At 40.4% G+C, this 21970-nt stretch overlaps 1 protein-coding gene across 7 annotated transcripts in view; it reads right to left on the bottom strand.

Moving 5' to 3' along the window:
• INO80 (INO80 complex ATPase subunit) overlaps positions 1-21970 on the bottom strand; it is a 139256-nt gene that overhangs the window by 20037 nt on the left and 97249 nt on the right. For all 7 annotated transcript variants that reach the window (XM_043555624.1, XM_043555625.1, XM_043555627.1 and 4 more), the window contains 2 exons: positions 18235-18362; positions 6953-7047 (listed from right to left, as the gene is read on the bottom strand). In XM_043555624.1, the coding sequence (XP_043411559.1) occupies positions 6953-7047; positions 18235-18362 (223 nt within the window). The remainder of the gene's footprint in view (positions 1-6952; positions 7048-18234; positions 18363-21970) is intronic.

Here is a 21970-nt window from a genome sequence, read left to right as displayed (position 1 = left end):
CACAGAAATCATCAGATGTAGTTGCCTCAGTTTTTCTTTACATCCTTCATTCTTTTATTTTATTTTTCAAAGTGTTTACTTTTGAGACAGAGAGAGACAGAGCATGAACGGGGGAGGGTCAGAGAGAGAGGGAGGCACAGAATCCGAAGCAGGCTCCAGGCTCTGAGCTGTCAGCACAGAGTCCGACGCGGGGCTCGAACCCACGGACCATGAGATCATGACCTGAGCCGAAGCCGGACACTTAACCGACTGAGCCACCCAGGTGCCCCTCCTTCATCCTTTTAAAGAAACCCAGAATTACAAATAAACCAATAGGTGCCAGTGTCACTCACGCAACAAATATTTACTGAATACCTTCTAGGACCAAGGACTGTGCCAGATCACAGTGAGCAGGCTTGGACTACAAGATTTATCTCTATAGGCACATACAATTAGGGGCTCAGTTTGAACCCAATTCTTGCATATATTTTAAGATTATCTTGCATTTTCGTGTTCCTGCCATACGAAGTTATTTTCTAGAAAATTTCTGAGGGAAAAGGACGGCATTATACTGGTAAGCGAACTTTCCAGTCCTTCAAATCAAGCTGCTAATCCCTTTTCTTCATGACTAAAATGAAGAGTGCAACTAGAAATTCATTTATACCAAGTGTTATTCAAATCGCAGGTCACACCTATTACTGGTCATGAAATCAGTTTGGTGGATCGGACCGCATTAAAGAAATAAAGGAACAGAACAGATTAAAAATACTGTAATATAGGGGTGCCTGGCTGGCTCAGTCTGAAGAGCAGATGACTCAAATTTCAGATATGGCATAGAGGTACTAAATTCCAACATAAAATGAATTTTTATTCTGTTGGTTCAAAAAAAAAAAAAAAAAAAAGCAAACAGTGATACCAGGATGTTCTCAAGGGCTCTTCTTTCTTGGTAAAGTCACTTAACTGCTGAAGGTCTGTTTCCTGGACTATAAAATGAGGATGCTCTGAATATAGGTGAAGTGACTAAGTGATGACATATCAACAGTAAACATGAGTATCAGTGAAGGAACTATTTTGAAATAAGCCTCCTTGTTAATCACTAAGCTGTGCTGGTCCTAGTAGAAATCTGTCCACTATTTGTATTTAGGTAAATACAAGGTTCCTAGAGGCAGGCATAATAATAAAGTATGTCTGCAGGCCTGTTATATGGCAGGATTCCAAAAGTTCTATACTCTCACTAATGTTCTACTAGTTTATCCTTGAATTATGTTATCAAGTTAATTATTTCATAATTTTATTTATTTAATTTATAAAAGTCCTCTTTAAAAATTTTTTTAATGTTATTTTTGAGAAACAGAGAGAGAGAGAGAGAGAGAGAGCGCGCGCAAGTGAGCGTGGGGGAGGGGCAGAGACAGAGGGAGACACAGAATCTGAAGCAGGCTCTAGGCTCCGAGCTGTCAGCACAGAGCCCAACACGGAGTCTGAACCCACAACCTGCAAGATCATGACCTGAGCTGAAGTCGGATGCTTAACTGACTGAGGCACCTAGGTGCCCCAGAAGTTCTCTTTTATAGTTAACACATATAGGGCAAATCAAAAACTTAAAAGGCACATGCTAGTTTGCAAACATATTTTCTTACAGATATGAGATGATACAAATGGAAGCTTGACACCTTACAGCCCACAGGAAAATAACCATGAGGCTGCAAATAAAAACTGATAGAGCTTTCCAGGGCTGTACTAATCTCTACAGAAAAGTCCTTCCCACCTCTGGCCCTGAGAGGACTGCTCTTCCACATACTTCTCTCTCCTGCTTTGGTGGATACAGAAGCAGGGGTCAGAAGGTTCTCTCCAACACCCTTGTGAGAGCTGACAGAAGCACCCAACAGCTAGGACTCTTTTGGTTATTCCTAAAGAAGTCCAGACCCTGAGCAAGGGGAGCAAGCAGGGGAAGAGGGATGAGACAGGGAGGGAGGTAGAAAGCAATTGGGAACTGCAATATAAGGAAGGGCAGAGGCAAAGGGGTAACTGGGTGGCTTAGTTAAGCGTCCTGACTTTTGATTTTGGCTCAGGGGGTCATGATCTCACAGCTCATGAGCTCAAGCACCATGTTGGGCTCTGTGTTGACAGCAAGGAGCCTGATTGGGATTCTCTCTCTCCTCTCTGTCCCTCCCCTGCTTGCTCTCTCTCTCTCAAAGATAAACAAACATTAAAAAAAAAAAAAAAAGAAAAGAAAAAAGAAAGGGTAGAGACAGAAAGACGGGTCATTTCCATAGTCTGGACAGCCAGAGAGGTAATTCCCCAGATATGGTAATGATTTATAAACAAGGACCATGTATAGAAAAACAGTGAAGGAAATGTAGGTAAAAATAAGTCAGCAGCAAAACTTAGAAATATAATGCTAGAAGACACTTTTTTTTGGGATATTAACTATATACGGAAAAGACACCTCAAAAAAAGAAAACAGAAGATGCCTTTTAATGATAAGGCAGATGGTAACTTTTTGGCTGTATTCAATATCATTTTATCACACAGTAATGGAAAAATAAGGATTATGGAAACCTTGGGTTGTTAAATTATTGTTCATTCTGGATAACAGTATTGGATCATTTATAAACAAAAACACCTAAATCAAACTGCTGAGAAGTTCTTTTCAACTTAACAAATCTAGTATTGATAATGTGAATTAACGTTTTGGGGACTTTGACTAAACAGAAGAAAACAGAATCACTGAAGCATCATGATGGTTTGGGTGCCCTCTAGGGGGCTGAAAAAGAATTTCAACTCAGGGTTTCCGTTGTTGGAACATGCCATTGAGACCAGGCTTTCGGGTGGTCTGTGAAGGACCCTATGAAATCATGTAGCAAAGATATGCTCAGGTCTCACTCTTATTCTCATTTAATGACCCACTGAGGCTACTCTGCACCCGAATACCCAAACAGTGCTGGGTATATAGCCTGGCTGACTGCAGTGAAGACTTGCTGAATGAAAAAAGAACCAGAATGAAAGACAACACTGGAAGTCTACAACACTCTCACCAAGAAAACTTGATGCTACACTCACTTTTTCTCACATTTTCCAAAGGGTCACCCCAAGTGATCAGATAATGGGGGGGTCTATTTGGTAAATGTCATGGGGTAGGAGGAAGGGAAGCAAAGGCCAAGGCACTCTAGAGCAAAGACCTTGTGAATGGCTTCTAGGATCATGCACTGATCACATGTTCTGAATGTTGCCCAGTCAGGACATCCTGGCCAAACAGTCTTTAGTCTCAGTCAGACTCTTTCCTGGAAGGATCCCTCATAAATAAATCTTGTATGAAGGGAATGTAAATGGCTCTTTATAGGAGTTCTTGTTTACTCTGGTTGACCTTTGAGCCACAGGGCTCTCTAGCTGAAACTACTTTTTTTTTTTTTTCTTTTGATGTCTTTTCATTAATAATAATGAAAATATTTGGCAAGGCAGACTTCTTCATTTTCAAAAACACCTGCCTTTTTTTCTATATTGGGCTACCTCAGCCACTCAAATTTACAAGTTGAGAATTTTTTCCCATTTGAAGGGGTCTGTCTGATAAGCTTCTGATAGCATTGGCACAGTTCGGACTCCATATACAAGAAGCAGGAGATTATATTCTAGCTGCAATCCCAACTCTGTCATCTGTCTAGCTCATAATGTAGGCAGGGAAAGACACATTCGTCTGTTTGTTTCATTTTGCCTAATATTAGACGCAGGTGTTAAAATGATGGTTACTCAAATGTTGAACCTAAATAAAACTCACTGCTTCCTACTGGCTCACAGTTGTAGGGTCTGGAAATTCAAGGAACGTTCCCCAAAGAAAGTCATGTATTTATTAAGCACATCTAGTACAGTTAATGGTGAAAATACCCTTCTTTTAGAGCTAAGGTTTCCAAAACTATCACACGATACTGCGAGTGCTAAAACAACTGTCCACAAGTTCAATAAAAGATTTTAGAAGTAATAAATTAGATACATCTACTGATTTTTTTTCACTAGAAGGTCACTATAAAATATACGGTGTCTGGGATCTCATGTCCACTGGGTCCGCTAGAAGAGCTGTACCTCTACAACTCAGAAGACCAAATCATTACATGTTAACATACTACAGCTCTGGTTGGACTCTAAATCAGAACTCTGTCCAAGGCAATATAACAATCAGCATAGTCTTAAATGTTCATATCCCCTTACGGTCAGTAATTTCCCTTGTTTGAATTTGTATTAAGAAAACTAAAATGATGACAAAGTTTTGTAAACAAAGATACTCACTCAACATTTTAACAACAGAAATACAGTATAAATATCCAGTGTAATGAAATATTAGTCACTGAAATTTATTACAAAGATTTTTTAAATGATACATAAAGATGTTTATGATATAATGTTAAGGGGAACACAATCATATCTATAATATGGTCATCAAACATGTGAATATAACCACATACATATTAAAGACTAGAGGGATATATCTTAGAGTTGAAGCTTTTACGTTGGAGTAGGCAAGAACAAAGTAAAATATGTTTCATTTGATTTCAGAATCAAGAAAAGATGAAGATCAGCTGGCAAAAAATTTTTTCTAGGCCAGGACGATTAACAATATGATGGGGTTGAGAGGCACTACGGTTGACCCTTGAACAATGCAGGGGGTTTAGGGGCACCAACCTCCTGGCACAGTAAAAAATCTGGGTATAACTTTTGACTCCCCCCAAAATTAACTACGAATTGCCTACTGTGGACTGGAAGCTTACCGATAATATAAGCAGTTGATTAATACACATTTTGTATGTTATGTGTATTACACATTGTAATCTTACTTAATAAAGTAAGCTAGAGAAAAGAAAATGTTATTAAGAAAATCATACGGTAGATGGGGCGCCTGGGTGGCGCAGTCGGTTAAGTGTCCGACTTCAGCCAGGTCACGATCTCGCGGTCTGTGAGTTCGAGCCCTGAGTCAGGCTCTGGGCTGATGGCTCGGAGCCTGGAGCCTGTTTCCGATTCTGTGTCTCCCTCTCTCTCTGCCCCTCCCTCGTTCATGCTCTGTCTCTCTCTGTCCCAAAAATAAATAAACGTTGAAAAAAAAAATTTAAAAAAATAAATAAATAAATAAAGAAAATCATACGGTAGAGAAAATACATTCACAGTAGTGTTTCATATTTATCAAAAAAATCCATGTATAAGTGGACCTATGGAGTTAAAACCCATGTTATTTGAGAGTCAGCTGTACTATGGATATACATGTCTCAAATAATCAATTTAAAAATCTGCCCATAGCTTCTGCTAGGTAAGAAGCTAGGTTAGGCCAGCCACACACAGTTGCTCCAAGGTAACAAACTCAAATAGGTCCAAAGCAGATCTTCCCCTCCACTGTCGGCCAAACAGCCACTTTAATTCACATGTATAATTTCAACTTAGGAGTTACTGGCTTGAGTACAGACTGTAAACCAAAACAGGGTTTGTCTTACCTGTGCTTCATTATAAAGGAGCAAAATTTTCAATCACAGGGCACTCTATGCTGAACTATGAATTTGTTTTATGCTAAGTTGTTTTACATTAAAAAAAAAATTTTCTTTTTTTAATGTTTATTTTATTTTTGAGAGAGAGAGACAGAGCATGAGCAGGGGAGGGGCAGAGAGAGAGGGAGACACAGAAACCAAAGCAGGCTCCAGGCTCTGAGCTGTCAGCACAGGGCCCAATGTAGGGCTCGAACCCACCAACTGTGAGATCATGACCCAAGCTGAAGTCAGACTCCCAACTGACTGAGCCACCCAGACACCCCAAAATTATTTTACATTTCAAGTAAACCATGCTTTATTTTTTTTTTAATTTTTTTTTTTTAACGTTTATTTATTTTTGAGACAGAGAGAGACAGAGCATGAACGGGGGAGGGTCAGAGAGAGGGAGACACAGAATCTGAAACAGGCTCCAGGCTCTGAGCTGTCAGCACAGAGCCTGACGTGGGGCTCGAACTCACGGGCCGCGAGATCATGACCTGAGCTGAAGTTGGCCGCTCAACCGACTGAGCCACCCAGGCGCCCCAGTAAACTGTGCTTTGAAAGTGAAATGAAAGAAATTAAAAATAGTAACCTAAATACAAATGGTTATGTGCCTAATTTTTTTGCCAAGAATTCAAAAGTTAAGTATTAATAGACTACAACAATTAAAGCCCAGAAATGCACAACTGTTGTGATTTACAGCAGCACATTAAGATCTACTCTATTCTTTAGTTATCCAGGTCTAGGGAAGAAAATATAAGGGTGGAGTTTAGCAGCCCTATTAGTAGCTAGTGGAGCTTCGCTTTTAGGGAGCAGTAACCAGACTCTGCTTATTACATGAGAACCTGCACTTAGGATAATTATGGCTCTGTAAGCCATCAGCATCCAGCAGGCAGTACTTGAAATTTCATAGGCTCATTATCAGGTGGGAAAAGTACTGTAACTGAGAGCTGCCAGCTGAATAGATTGCACATCACTGCAATTTGTCATACTGCACTGTATTATGTATTACTACAATGCTAGAGGGAAAGCAGGAAAAAGGAAGGTATTTTTCTTTAAATTTACACAAAAGAGGTAAGCAAAACAAACTAATAATCAACTATAAGTCAATATCCATTGATAGCCATTGTTAACATTTAGAATATAGCCTTGTGGACTTCTTTCTACATATACATTTTCCACATAAAGGAGGATCTTGGTTTACACTCAGAAATCATTTCTTTTATTGACCAAAGGAAAGGGTGCTGATTTGGTAAGAAGGTATATTTTGAATAAAGGAATTATCGAGTATTCATTTTTCTCTCTCCCGCACATATAGATCTGAACCACTATAAACAGATTAAGCTACCTCTTAAAATGGCAGAACACAACCGCTTAACAACCTGAAATATGCTGACATTTCGTTTAAACTCATCATCTTAAGCATTAGAGGTAAATCAAACGCGAATTTCTGTAATTCCCCTTAACATTACCTGTTCTGAAAATCAGCAACCATGTCCCGCCTCTCTGAGATCTTGGAGGAACCATCAAGCCTCATGTAGGTATGCTTCTTGTAAACCATGTATTCCTGCCAATCAGAGTGAAAACATGTAAGTCTGAGGCAAATTACTGTATTCTAATTCCCACAACATCTACCTACCTACCACCTCATCCATACTGGGGGCAAGTCATCATATCCAAAATGAGAGACTGATCTTAAAAGTACAAGAATTTGTAAATGAATTTATTGCCAATATGTGAAAATTGAGGGTAACATGAAGAGTACAGCCACCCTCAGTTTCAACTTGGAAACTAATCTTGTTCCTGCAGATTTCAGTAGGTTTCATGAAAACAAAACAAAATGAAATTTCCAAACAAAAATGGCCTTTCAGTCAGCAGCCAGATGTTTCTCATAGCTATAGAATATCCAGTTTTCTTTCCATAAGTAACACTCACCCTAGTGCTTTTCTCCCCAACATATCCTTGCTGACCAATATCCTTGAATTTACAGCCTAAGTTTCCTTCTCCCAGCAGAGCATGCATCATTGTTAAGGGAGGCCTAAGCATCAGAGTGAACAGAAGACAAGGTAACCTTCCATGGCAGAGAACGTTCTTAACATCATCTAGAAAAGGAATTACAACTTTTAAGAATAGAGAAGAAACTTCAAGAGATGCAATGGAGAGAACATATTGCCATTCTTAGAAGCTGCAATTCTTCTTACAGATGATGGCCAAATGAGCACTGATTTCCTCTTTCTTCACCCCTAATAATATGGATTACACTTCAGAAAGTCCATCTGTAGAGGAACCATTATCAAAAACTCAACACAGCTGCTTATTTGTAAGAAATACCATGAAACAATGATCAGTTCTAAAGTAACTTTCCCTACTGAAAAAGACTAGTTATTTCTACATTTGGAAGATGTCTGTATTAATTACTTTCCTATGGTTAAATGTTCTTTTATTTCAATATTCTCATAGGTAACTCATATCATACCTGGCTGGGTATTGCAGCACACAAGGTTGCTACAGTTGGATGCAGTTCATGTAGTGAATGTGGTAGTCTACTCTTAGAGCAAGTGAATACAAAAAACCCTTGGCTTTTTCGTATTGGCTTGGCAGAGGACTCTGGCTATGGTACCTAGGAGGTGAGGCTGGTCAACAAAGTAGACAAGCTCACTGAGGCACACATCTTCATTGTGCTTTGCATATATTTTTACTATTTCTTTGTCTCAAGTGATTCTTCAAGGGCTTTGATAATCAAAGAGGGATAGAACATATTCAGTCAAAGAAGAGCTTCAAGTTCATATTTAGTGGTACGGCCCTGTTGGAACTGGATTAATGGCAGAAGAGTAGTGGGTGTTTTAGATAAGGAGGGATTCAGGAAAAAATGAAAAAATGAGAGCACGATGATAGTCTTTAGAGGCTCACTATACCTTGGCAGCTAATACAGTCAGGGCATGCTGCCATCCAGAACAACCGAGTAACTAGATTATACACACATATATCCCACAGGCTGGACTTTAACCACAAGGTAGGCTTTCTGCACAGGCAATCTTGCCTTCTGAACCAGAACTTCTAACCTTAGTGAGAGCACTGATGAATGAAATATTCTTATAGATCTTGCTGTTGACATCAGTTATGTATCAAGGTCAACACAACACCAGAGATGTTAATCCTAGACCATATTCAAACCAACACTGACTACAGAGCTTGTTACTGAGGCAAAAAAAGTGAATCTTTTCCATTTACTGCTTTAAGCCTTTGCTCTCCCACCCAGGGGAGCAGTGGGATTTCAGAAGGCTTAGATGAGTTTAGATCTGATTTCAGTAAGCAGCTTCAAAACAAGTAAATGGACATGGAAAAAGCAGTTAAATGAAGAATACAGGAATGTCTACATCCTTATACCACAGAAAAACAGCTAAAAGATAAAGGCGGAGATAAAAAAGCAATTCAGTATTTTCTTCATTCAAAAATCCTGGCTATACCAAAGCCATTTTAGATGTCTAAAATTCTAGGTGGTTTAGAAAAGATACATAATCTGGAAAGAAATGCCTCATTTCTTCCAACCACTAATTTCAATTTGCACTTCTTTTCTTAGTTTTTCTATGATCTTAACAACATCTAATGATTTAGTATAAAATTGAATTCTATTTTGTTAAATCAAAATACAAATTCTAACAATATATGGTTTGATAAGTAACTCCAGCACTTTTGAAAATTTATTTAAAAAAAATCTATCTCCAAGGGCACCACAGTGGCTCAGTTAGTTGAGCAACCGACTCTTGATCTCAGCTCAAGTCTTTATCTCACAGTTGTGAGTTCAAGTCCCACACTGGGCTCTGTGCTGAGCATGGAGCCTACTTGAAAAAAAAAAATCTACGTCCAAAAAATATATATGCACGCTATATATCTATTTCCATTTAACAATCTCTACATCAAAATGTTTTCTTCTTTTTCTTTTTTAATTTGAGAGAGAGAGACAGACAGACAGCATGCGAGCAGGGGAGAGGGGCAGAGGGAGAGCGAGAAAGAGAATCTCAAGCAGGCTCCAAGTAGAGCCTGACATGGGGCTAGATCCCATGACCCTGGGATCATGACCGAAGCCAAAATCAAGAGTCAGATGCTCAATCAACTGAGCCGCCTACGTACTCCCATCACAATGTTTTCTAAGATTCATTTTAAACATTCCCAGTCATGCCCCAACTCTTTGTACTTTATGCCCATGTCTGAGGGCCACTGCTGGCTGATTTCCACTTGCTGGATGACTATTGTGGTTTGCAGGAACTATGTCATGCTTAGCACTCCTGTGCATTAAAGAGGGCTACAGGACGGAAAGACCAACCATTATCCAGTTCTTCCTTATCCATGGTACTCTGTATACACCAAGGTATCTCTCACTCAAGTCCCTTTTGGTATTTAGGAAAGACTTAGAAAATGATCCACCAGAATGATTAGATTTCCTAGAGCCTTGTAAAGCAATTCTTTTTGTTCCACTAAAAGAAGCAAAGACAGAAGGGAAACCAAATATAGACCTTCTTTCTCTTCCAGAGGTCTCATAATTTACTATCCTCCTTTATAAACAAATATGAACATTAGTACTCTCAAGTGGATTCCTATGGATCACTAACTACCAACCAAAGTAAATTCTAATAGTGCTTAAACTAATAAAATAAAAAATATGGCTTTTAACATTTAGGAAGTCTCGAGAGCTATACAATTCTAGCAGATACTATTTTTAAAAACTATTGAAGAAGCCAAAGGGGTTATGGACAAGATGTACTTCTGGTATTTGAGCAGTGATTCTCAACCAGGATTAAAAATACATATGCCTGGAACCACCCCAGAAATTCAGACTCTGTAGGTCTGGGCTAGGGCCCGGAGTGGTTTTTTTGCTTGTTTGTTTGTTTGTTTTAAAGCTCCAAAGACGAGTGCAATAGATAACCTATATCTGCAGCTGAGAACCACCACTACAAAAAGAAGGCAGAACATGGTCCCTTAGAATCTTGCTATTGCAGCATGGTCCTCAGAGAAGTAGCACTTGGAAACACCAGCAGTTTTTTAAAAATACAGAATTGAGGGGGGGTGCCTGGGTGGCTCAGTCAGTTAAGTGTCCACTCTTCTGATCAGGTCATGATCTTGCAGTTTGTGGGATCAAGTCCTGTGTCTGGCTCTGTGCACAGAGTGCACAGCCTGCTTGGGATTCTCTCTTTCTTATCTCTCTGTACTTCGCCCCCCCCCATAAATACATAAACATTAAAAAACAAACAAAAAATGCAGAATTGAGGGGGGCGCCTGGGTGGTTCAGTCAGTTAAGCACCCAACCTCTTAATTTCAGCTCAGGTCATGATCTCATGGTTTGTGAGTTTGAGTCCTGCATCCAGTTCTGTGCTGACTGCGTAGAGCCTGGTTAGGATTCTCTTTCCCTCCGTCTCCCCCACCTCTCTCAAAAATAAATAAACTTTAAAAAAAAGTGCAGAATTAAGAGATCCATCCTATAACTAATGAATCAGAATTTGTATTTTAACATGTATTACCTGGGGAGCCTGGGTGACTCAGGTGGTTAAGCGTCCACCCTTGGCCTAAGCCATGATCTTGCGGTTTGGGAGTTTGAGCCCCACATCAGGCTCAAACCTGCTTTGGATTCTGTATCTCCCTCTCTCTGCCCTTCCCCTGCTCACACTCTCGGTCTCTCTCTCTCAAAAATAAACATAAAAAAAATTTTTTAAATATGTTATTTGTAAGTACATTTAAGTTTGAGAAACACTGTTGTGGATCATATCCTATACTATCTTAAAAACCCTGGAACTGTTTTTTCCAAGCAAAATCTTGTATGAAAACCTCCTAATATAAAATAGATAAAATGCATTATTATTCTGGTTGATGAAGAAGGGGGAGTCTAGGGCCCCACCTGCTTCATCTCTACCTAGGAATTCTGTCCTCTACCCGACCCCACCAATTTGAAAACCACTCTTAGAATACACATCGAGAAGACAGGTCAGTTCTGGATCATATCTATAAAGCCACATTTAAAACAGTGGCTACAGGGGCACCTGGGTGGCTCAGTCGGTTCGGTTGAGCGTCCAACTTCGGCTCAGGTCATGATCTCATGGTCCATGAGTTTGAGTCCCGTGTCGGGCTCTGTGCTGACAGCTTAGAGCCTGGAGCCTGCTTCAGATTCGGATCTCCCTTTCTCTCTGCCCCTCCCCCCCCCCATGCTCTGTCTCTCTCTGTCAAAAATAAATAAACATTAAATAATTTTTTTTAAATAAGAAAATAAAACAGTAGCTGCGGAGGTATCGGCATAACTCAAAATAGCTTCAGCAAGTACCTCTCCTTTAAAGTATACTAAATAAAAGCAAACTTTCACACACCCAAAGATGTATCACAAAGGGACTAGGTTCATCCTGAAGCAGTAGTGGTAATGATGATGGCTAGCACTTAACGAACGTTTACTAAGTGACAATCACTATGCTATACATTTTACCTGGTTTTGCGTATCTAATCCTCACTACGGTAGCCTTTAAGGTAGGTGTTATTATCGTCCCTCCCATTTTACAGATGTTAAGCCTCTAAAGTTACACAGGCAGTGGGTAATGGAACTCAAGTTAATTGGTGCCAGAGCCTCTGGCTTAACCCCTGTACTACTGCTCACATAGAACAGTAGGGGGGAAAAAGGTGGTGGTGGTGTGTAAGGGAGAAGCCATGTAAGGTTCTTTTTTTTTTTTTTTTAAAGTTTTTATTTTTTTTGAGGGAGAGCCTCTCAGCAGAGAGCCTGATGCAGGGCTTAATCCCAGGAAACGTGTGATCATGACCTGAGCTGAAACAAAAAGTCGGATGCTTAACCGAGCCACCCAGGTGCCTCTATATGGTTCTCAAACATGTTGTCCATAACCTCCATCCATTATCATCATAAAGAAAGGATAACTGGGCATTTGAAAAACTAAAGGCAAATGTTTATATATCCCTAACATGAATCTTCCATTCTGAGTCTTTTCTATTTCAAAGTTGCCTCTGCTGTTCATTTAAACCCAATTTCACTTTCCCAAAACAATTTGGGGGAAAGACTTGGTATGATTCACAAACCTGCAGACCTGGCCTAACTTTATTTTTCTGAACACGCCCCTTTCCATAAAAAGTAAGGCTCATCTCAATGTCTATTACAACCTCTCTACTGTCCAAGCAAATTGCAAAATGAGTGAAATATGGCAGCCATCCTTCCCTTATCTAATACAAAGAGTCTTTTGGAGCAAGACCTGATCACAAGGGACACATAGGCCCACCATAATCTGCTTTCATAATACTTGTGTTATTCCCTTTTCTCCTACACCATATGATCCAATCACACTGAGCTAGTCCCCACAAATGTCTTGTGCCTTCTCATCTCTGGGCCTTTGTACACCTGGCTTCCTTAGTCTGGAATGTCCTTCTCCCTGATGGTTGAAATTCTATTTAAGTTCAGTTCGGATGTCACTATCTATGTGAACCCTTCTTCAAGTGACCCAGTTAGAAATAAATGTATCCCTTTTGCTATCTTCAGCTCTGTTTATGCTTCATTTTGGCCACTGGTATCAGGGTACACTTGATAGTTGTGTGTGTGTGTGTTGTATGTGGTATATATCCTCCACTAGATACACTCCTCGAAATCAAAGATCACATTTAACTTACATTCACATCTGCCTAGCACGATGCCTTGCTCATAGTCAGCATGGAAAAGAAATGAATGAATGAAGCAGAATAAACATAGTGTGGTTGTAAGCTGACACATTTCCTCCCATCATTCCTAAAACGTAATCAGAATGCTTGATCCCAATTTGCTTTTCATTCCATGGAGCAGCTTTAGAATACCCAGCTTCCCAGTATGTTTAGAATCACAGCTCCCAAAGGTAATTTGGGACTTCTAAGAGAAGCCAGCTCATAAATGATAGAACATCTATCAAGGATGAATCCTCCTCTAGGAGGTACTTGCTGACTGGGCAAGTTACACAACCTAGTGTCTCAAATGTCATCATTAGCTATAGATTATCTGGATTTAATACTGTATTGCACTATTTTAATGTATTGGTGCAGTTCAAGATTTGTCTGGGTTACAATACTTAACAATCACACCACATACAGCACCAGCTGGCTGACCCGTTCCAAATACTTTTGTATTGCATAGAAAATACTGAAGCTTATTTCCTTAAAGTACAGACTCAGTTGCTTGATGTAACAGGAATGAACCTCAAATGAGACAACCCAAAGATGATGTAAGTCATCTGTAGTGAGTTAAAAGCTTTTGGCAACTATCAGAATATGGTGGTGGGGGTCGGGGAGTCTCCAAACTAGGGTAAAAATGGTGGTGGCAGGAAAAGTTTTGTTTGACATACAGGTGGATGCCATCATCCTAACTGCAAAGGGGCCATGTCTGTTTCCCCCCAGTACCCTCACCAGCAAAGACCTTACAGGTGATTCAGTAAATATAAAATAAATCCATAGCACAATATTTAATGATCTAAAATATTCTCCCCTATCCAAAGCTTTGACTTTTGCCTGTGGCACACTAAAAACTTCTGGCCCTGGAAATTTAGCAGCCTGCTTTTTTATCCCCTATCCAGAAATGGTATTTGGATACCATGGGAAAGAATAAAACATTTGTGAATATAGAATTCTCCTTGGAATAAGATCTGATATATTCACAAGAAACTTAAAGTCAAATTTTTGAGCAAGAGAAAGAGTCTATCAGTCACTTCAAAAAATACTGAGCAAATACTAAGTGCCCAGAACTAGTATTTCTCACAAAATACAAACCTGGTCATACAGAAGTATGTGGATTTTTACTGTCATTTGGTTCTTCTGAGTCCTAGAAACAGTAAAAAAGATAGCCAAGGCTAAGGCACAGAACAAAAAGCCCAAAGAGGCTGCTGGATGAAAGAGATGCTGATGTGCTCCACAGTTACAAAACAGAGCTTCAATGCCCCCAATGTGAGTTTCCATGTCTTGCTCTACTGAAAGCTTTTCTTTCCCTCTTATATACAAGGTGTAACATGCTATGGTAAAAAGAAAATGCTGGGCGGGGGGGGGGAGGAATTTTTTTTTTAATCTAAAACTAACCAAACAAAACCTACAACACATTGAGAATGAAGAAGGAAGGCAAAGGTCAAGGTACTTTTTTTTTTTTAAAGAAAAGGTCAAGTGTACTCAAGGGAAAAAGCATTTATGCAGATCGGAAGGGCCTTTCTATAATATGATCCTCAGGGCTCATGTGCCAGGTCACGTTTTTTAAAACTTTTTTTTTTTTAATGTTTATTTATTTTTGAGACAGAGAGAGACAGAGCATGAATGGGGGAGGGTCAGAGAGAGGGAGACACAGAATCGGAAGCAGGCTCCAGGCTCTGAGCTGTCAGCACAGAGCCCGACGCGGGGCTCGAACTCACGGACCATGAGATCATGACCTGAGCCGAAGTCGGACGCTTAACCGACTGAGCCACCCAGGCGCCCCTGCCAGGTCACGTTTTAAATTTTTTTTTTTTTTTTTCAACATTTATTTATTTTTGGGACAGAGAGAGACAGAGCATGAACGGGGGAGGGGCAGAGAGAGAGGGAGACACAGAATCGGAAACAGGCTCCAGGCTCTGAGCCATCAGCCCAGAGCCCGACGCGGGGCTCGAACTCCCGGACCGCGAGATCGTGACCTGGCTGAAGTCGGACGCTTAACCGACTGCGCCACCCAGGCGCCCCCAGGTCACGTTTTAAAGCTGATACATGGCTATGGGGCACCTGGATGACTCAGTTAAGTTTAAGCATCCGACTTCAGCTCAGGTAATGATCTCATGGTTCATGCGTTCGAGCCTGCATTGGGCTCTGCAGTGATGGTGCGGAGCCCACTTGAGATTCTCTCTCTTTTTCCCTCCTCCACTTGCATTCTCTCAAAATAAATAAATAAACTTAAAAAAAAAAGCTGATATGTGGTTCTAACGAATGTTTACAGTGAAAGCCTTTTTTTTTAAACGTTTATTTATTTTTGAGAGACAGAACATGAGTGGAGAAGAGAGGGAGACACAGAATCTGAAGCTGGTTCTAGGCTCTGAGCTATCAGCACAGAGCCCGACATGGGGCTGGAACCCACAATCCATGAGACCATGACCTGAGCTGCAGTTGGACATTTACCCAGCTGAACCACACAGGCACCCCTACAGTGGAAACTTCTATTATGACAATAACTTAAAAACCCATGATACTCTTTGAAAAGGTAAAGAAATATAGACCTAATCCTGTATTGTCCCAAGATCCACAATAGAATCATATATATTTTTCACAATAGGATTATATTTCAATAAATGGTTAGACATATATAAAACATCGTGGACATTTTAGTTCTGTGCCCACAAAATAGATTTAGAGGATTAACCTCCTGAAATACAGAACGTGGTTCATTGGAGTAAAATAATATAAAAACAAATAAACAGAAAAAAGGATAATATAGTATTAAGGAAGTCAGATAAGAGTTTCATTTTAGTTTTTCAGTAAAACATGTAAACAGTTGCAACATTTTCTGGCTTCATCATCCTAGAGGCATGTTACCCATACAGCTAAGGAATGTTAGCAGTTATGAAGTTCAGGCTTTGAACTTGGTTTTCCCTAATTCAGAATTCCCCAGAGATGCAACTACATTTAGAAGAGGTTCTCAAGCTGCCATGTTCACAAAACCTACCCACAATACCCACATCCCCCCAACCACTCCCAAAGCCCTGCTGCATTACAGAGAGATAGGAAGTGACTCTATTGGGTAGGGTTTATAGCACTCATCCTTAACAAAACTCACTATCACACTCTGAATCACTTATTTTAGTAATATTTATGAATACCTATAAGTGTATAATATACAGCATGAGGAACTACAATATAGGACTGTACCACATTTAAATCATCTTCATCTACTAGAGCTAGCTTATTTTTTGGTAGCTTACCCCACTTACCCATGGCACTTTTCTAAAAGCAACTTTTAGGACTCTATAACATACTGGCATAACCTTGGGGAAAAAAGATCATCATTTTCCCTAAAAAATCTTTAGCATATTACTTTTTCTATAATTCACGGCAGTACAGTATCACCACACCTCATCTATGTTTCCCTGACTCTTCAGGACAAGGCAAGTGCACTTTATCTAAAAGAGCCCCAAAAAAGTAAAGTTATTCATCTTATTTTGGCTATTGGCATCATTTTGAACAGAACATTAAAGATACAGGTAGTCCTTTTATTTTGGATTACTGCTGTTAGGACCCTTAACATAAGTTAAGATCTGCATCAAACAACTGCTTAATTACTTCTGTTATACTGACTTACACCCACCAACATTTTTCCATCATATAGAAATAGGTGACCTATTCCATAGGACAAACCAGAAAGTTCAACCGGTTGACAGCAATGAAGGGGCTGAACACTGTATTAAATGCCAGACTTAGTGATTCAAGTTACCTCGAATATCATTTGTTAGGTCTCTTGCTAACAGATGTTGCCAGATTATTAAAAAGACCACAAAAATACTACGACAAAATTCAGCAAGCCAGGTCTGGCTTCCAAAGAACCTAAAACTTCTTCCCTATGCTACCTTTCATTCCATCTGTGCTGATATGTTCCCTAGTACCTTATTCCTAGATAGAGATTATCATGGTCCAATACTCCCTGGGGTAGCAGGGTTAGAATATGCAGCCTTAGCAATGTAAAGCCCATGGAAAAACATGAGAAAATTTATACACTACTTACATCCAGGTGCTTTAGCCTCCTGGCCAGTGGCTATCCAACTTTCTGGCTCTAAACACTAATCCTGGTAGTTTGTGATTATTTGTCCTCACTTTCACTCTCCTGTTTGATCTCCATGACTTCCTCTCTCTTAAGTAATTAGTCTCCACTGAGACAAAAAAGCAGAGAGAATGTCAACCTGGAAGCCTAAAGAAACAGAAGCCGCCATATACAGTAAGACAAGCTGTATCTTTCACCATAACCCTACAGTTGTCAACTTTGGTTGCATATCAGAATCACCTCATAAGCTTTCAAATATCCTGATGCCTAGGCCTCATTCCAAACTTATTAAATAAGAATCTCTGAGGATGGGACCAGGCATCACTATTTGTTAAAGCTCCTCCAAGAGAATGAAGTATGTATCCAAGTTGAGACCACTACATTAACTCAGATTGAATTGCTGTTCTCTAGCTTTTTACTTAGAAAACTAATCCTAAATCTTGTTTTCCATATAGAATTTCAGAGGACTTTTTTTTTTTTTTAATGTTTATTCATTTTTCAGAAAGAAAGAGAGAGACAGAGCGCGCACACCATCAAGGGAGAAGCAGAAAGAGAGAGGGAGACACAGAATCTAAAGCAGGCTCCAGGCTCCAAGCTGTCAGCACAGAGCCCAATGCGGGGCTCAAACTCGGAAAAGGCAAGATCATGACCTGAGCTGAAGTCAGAGGCTTAACTGACTGAGCCACCCAGGCTCCCCATCAGAGGACTTTTTAAGTAATTCCTAGGCTCTGATCTACTTTAACATTAGGAAATTTGTTCCCCAATAAAGGAAGGAGTAGGGGGTGTTCTATTTTACTGGTGTAGGGAAGGAGGTAAAAGTCCTTTGTATATTCTCACATCTGCCAGGAGCTGCTTCTTCTCCCTTTATAGACACTAAAATCACAAAGACAAATTCTAGGTTCCTATTAGGCAGGACTGACATGAGTCATAGATATGTGATTCCTGCAAGTGAAATGTCAAGGTGTCCTAGGTCCCCAAGGTTCCTTCTCCTACCTCCAGCAGGTCTATCATCCTGGTCATCTGGGAGTAGATAAGGACCCTATGTCCTTGAGACTTGAGCCGAGTCAGGAGGACATCAAGGGCATACAGCTTTCCACTGTCAGTGATGAGGCTCTCCTTGCCTGGGGAGAAGAAAAGGGAGGGAGGAGGGGGGAAACTGTATTTAATTGAGGCAGCAAAATCACTCACTGCAAAGCTGTATGCAGCCAAAATTACAACCAGGATGCTTATCACCATGAGAGCAGAAAAGTACTCTAGAGAACAATCCAAAGCACTGTTAAATCATGATCCAGTAGTGCTCTGGGAAGCAGTATCCTGAAAGAGGGAGGTGTAGGTTCCCTTGCAATTGACAGACATCTGCTCCTAAGGCATTCAAAAGCTTCCCTGCTCCATGTCCTTATTCAGGGGAGAGCAGGTACACATGGACATCTAAGAGGCCCACGTCATACATGCTGTAAGTGACCTGTTTCTCCTTGTTCATCCTATCTCTAGATGTCTGTTTCTGCTAGTTCTACAGCTATATGGTTTACACCCCCTAAAAGCATGAGAATGTACAGAAACAAGGGCTACTCTTGCCTATCCCCAGAGACACTTAAATATTGAGAAATGCAAATAAACATATCCACTTCTGTCCCTTTGTTTAAATCCAAACTCCTTCTCCTCGATGATTTCAAATAGGTTGGTTGGTAAATGTCATTATCCTAAACTGTAATTTAATAAAGACTGGGTTTCTGTGAAATAGAAACTGCTTTTATTCACTAACTTGCGCTTTCTCTCTCCTCTTCCCATTAAAAAAAAAAAAAAAGAGTATTTTAGCCAGAGATCTTTACAGAACACTTAACTCCCAAATATTCATCTTATCCATTCAGTATCATTCAACTCCCATCACATTTCAGGAAGTAGAATTTCCTGTTTGCAGACTGGTCCATAAACATGCCCTGAACAATCACTGCTAGTAAGAGGGGAAGAAATGAGGCTTAAGAGGCTGGGAGAGTTAAGAGTACATGTGGAAGTGGCTCTGGGATGCAACAAGAGAGAGACCAAGGATAGACATATTATATAGACAACTAAGCAACAGAAGTAAAAAAGGAAACTATTAAAAAAAACATGCTGTCTACCCCTAGTTTCTGGGTTTGAATCCATGGTTTTTTCCTCTCAGAACTGCAGAGGCTGACTGTTGAGAGCAATCCAAGAGTTCTGAATGGAGATTTCTCTGTTCTCGCCACTATTTGCCAAGTGCACAATTATTGTATAAACCGAACAAGAGCGGATGTGCTGACAGCACCATAACAAATCATCAGCCACTCTGTTTTTGCTACAAAGCCACAGGCCCTGGATGTTTACTCCTCAGCACTGCAGCTTGCCTTTTCCCACCTTCGGAATGCTGCCAGGCCACATCTCTCCCTCCACCGCCCCCGCCCCCCCTCCCCCCCAAGCTATGGCACACACCTTTGTTCAGCCTCTTTGTTTGGTCCTGTTTAGATTATTGAAATGCTCTTCTTTTTGTTGGTCTCCTTACCAACACAATTAAATGACTGCAGCTGGGACAGAGCCGAATGCTAAGCCCTCTCCCTGGCACCAGACAAGGAGGCCTGTACAAATTCCAAATCTGACCAAGCGGCAACGCTTTCCTAACAACCTCAAGGTTTTCTTGTCACGATCACCTTACCTTTCTCATTTAATTGGATTTCGTGGGATCCCTCAATTTTGATAGCTCCTAAACATTCCCCACAGAGCTACCCATCAGCTTTAGACAATAGTTTCTTTCTTTCTTTTTTTTTTTTCTTTTTTCATTAAAAGCACAGGAAGGTGAAAAAAAAAAGTCCATATATTTTTCAGTCATTGAGCAGAGTGGGCAAGCTAAGCTCATCAGATTTCTGCAGCCTGCTTATCTTCTCTCTCCATTCACATCCACTCCCTCAACCAAAATATTTAAGCATATATAAATCTCTTGTGACTGCATACTGAGAAGCTTCATCTCAAAATCATGATTCAATGGTTCTCACACATTCCTGCTTCCTACATCTACTTTACTTTGCTAACCAGAGCAAACTGATGCTAAGATTAGGAAGGCTCAGAGATGAAGATGTATACAGACTCTGAAGGACAGAACTCTGATGCACCCAAAAGAATTAAGAGTGGCACCTGTTGTTAGCTATTACTGTGTACGTGGGGACTGAAAATAGATGGGCTGGATTTCTTTGGACCACTCTGAAAGAAAAGGCCTAAGAAGAAAGACACTGCAGCAACAGTCTTAAAATACTTAAGCAATGAACAATATTTGTCCTTCTCTGTTAAGCATCCTAGACAGAGAAGTCAGCCCCCAGTACTTGTCCTTAGAAGATAAGCAGAAAAAATGGGTTTCTTTCCGTGCAAACATTGGTACCTTCTGGGCCTGGCATCCATTACCCAATTTTTTAGAAGCTACCAAAGCTGCACTAGACAACAGCACCACCTGTTACTAAGTAGGGCACAGAGCCAAGAAGAGCACGATTCCCTAGAAATTAGGCTGACTGTGCCAAGGCAAACCTCTCTTAAAACAGGATCTCAAAACATGTTGAACAGACCTATCCTACCTTCCTGCTATATTTTCTACAATCTTGCAGTACAGTCTTATAGTATTCACTTAGACACAAGTTCTTACTGACCCCAGCTGTGTAAGAGCCTACTTAGAAAATGAATCTATCCCATGGCAGTAAAATTAGGGTAACAGATGAAATAATATCTCCTTTTTCCGAGAGAGAATTTTTAAAGGACTGTGCATCTTTCTCCAGGTGAAACAGGGAGATGCATTCAAGGTGTGAAAGAAATCCAGGAGATTTTGGTCTCTCGGGGACTATAATGGAACCAACCCTTCCTAAGGAAACAGAAAATGTAAAAGTATAGAGAAAAAAGAGATAAAATACAGGTTTCAGTGACCCTGCACCCCCACCCCTCACTGCCCTGCCCCAGCCAGTCTACAGAGCACAATGGGGTCAGTGAGGAGCTGGTTGGTTCTCACAGTAAACAGCCAGTGAGGCTGGCGCTTTTTATCGATGCGAAAAGAACTCAGACACTTCCTGCAATTTAAACAAGGTCCATTTTTCTTTCAAAGAACAGGAAAAGCCACAAGAGATTCCCACAGCGCCAGCAATAAGCCTTCTACTCCTGTACTGGGAACTTAGGAGCCACAGTGAAGGAAGGAGAAAGAAGAAACAAGGTGTTGTCTTGCTTCTTTCAACACCTGTGCTCATCTTCTGCCTGGGATTCTATGGTTTCCAGACCCGGTAGATTTTATTCCTCTATTCCCACTACAAACCAGGCCTGTTTTACAATTGGGCTTTCCCTTTGTTTTCCTACAGTACACCTTCACCCAATGCTTTCAGGTGTTCTAAGACTGCTACGAGGACACATACAATGCTGCTCTCATAAACTCAAAATGGCATCTTCTAGTTCAAAGCACCCCCACAGCTCCTACCAGGCTGACCCTAAGTCCTTTGACACTTGGAAGATTCTTTTTGAATGCTTAGCTCTAGTTCACTTCCATCATATCTAGTAAGAAGAATACATTCAAAATATCAGAGAATCTGGACAACCAAAACTAACACGGTAGCTCTCAACTACCATTCCAGTTTGCCAGCAGGTGTAAGCAAAGAACATAAGCCTATGAACTCTGTGTTCAGTTTCCTTAACAGTAGTCTCACTAAAGCAAAGATGAAAACCTAGTTTCCTTTCAACCCTCGACCTTGAC

The sequence above is a fragment of the Prionailurus bengalensis genome, chromosome B3, assembly GCF_016509475.1.
Source record: "Prionailurus bengalensis isolate Pbe53 chromosome B3, Fcat_Pben_1.1_paternal_pri, whole genome shotgun sequence".
NCBI lineage: Eukaryota > Metazoa > Chordata > Mammalia > Carnivora > Felidae > Prionailurus > Prionailurus bengalensis.
This window is presented reverse-complemented; position numbering and strand designations above follow the sequence as displayed.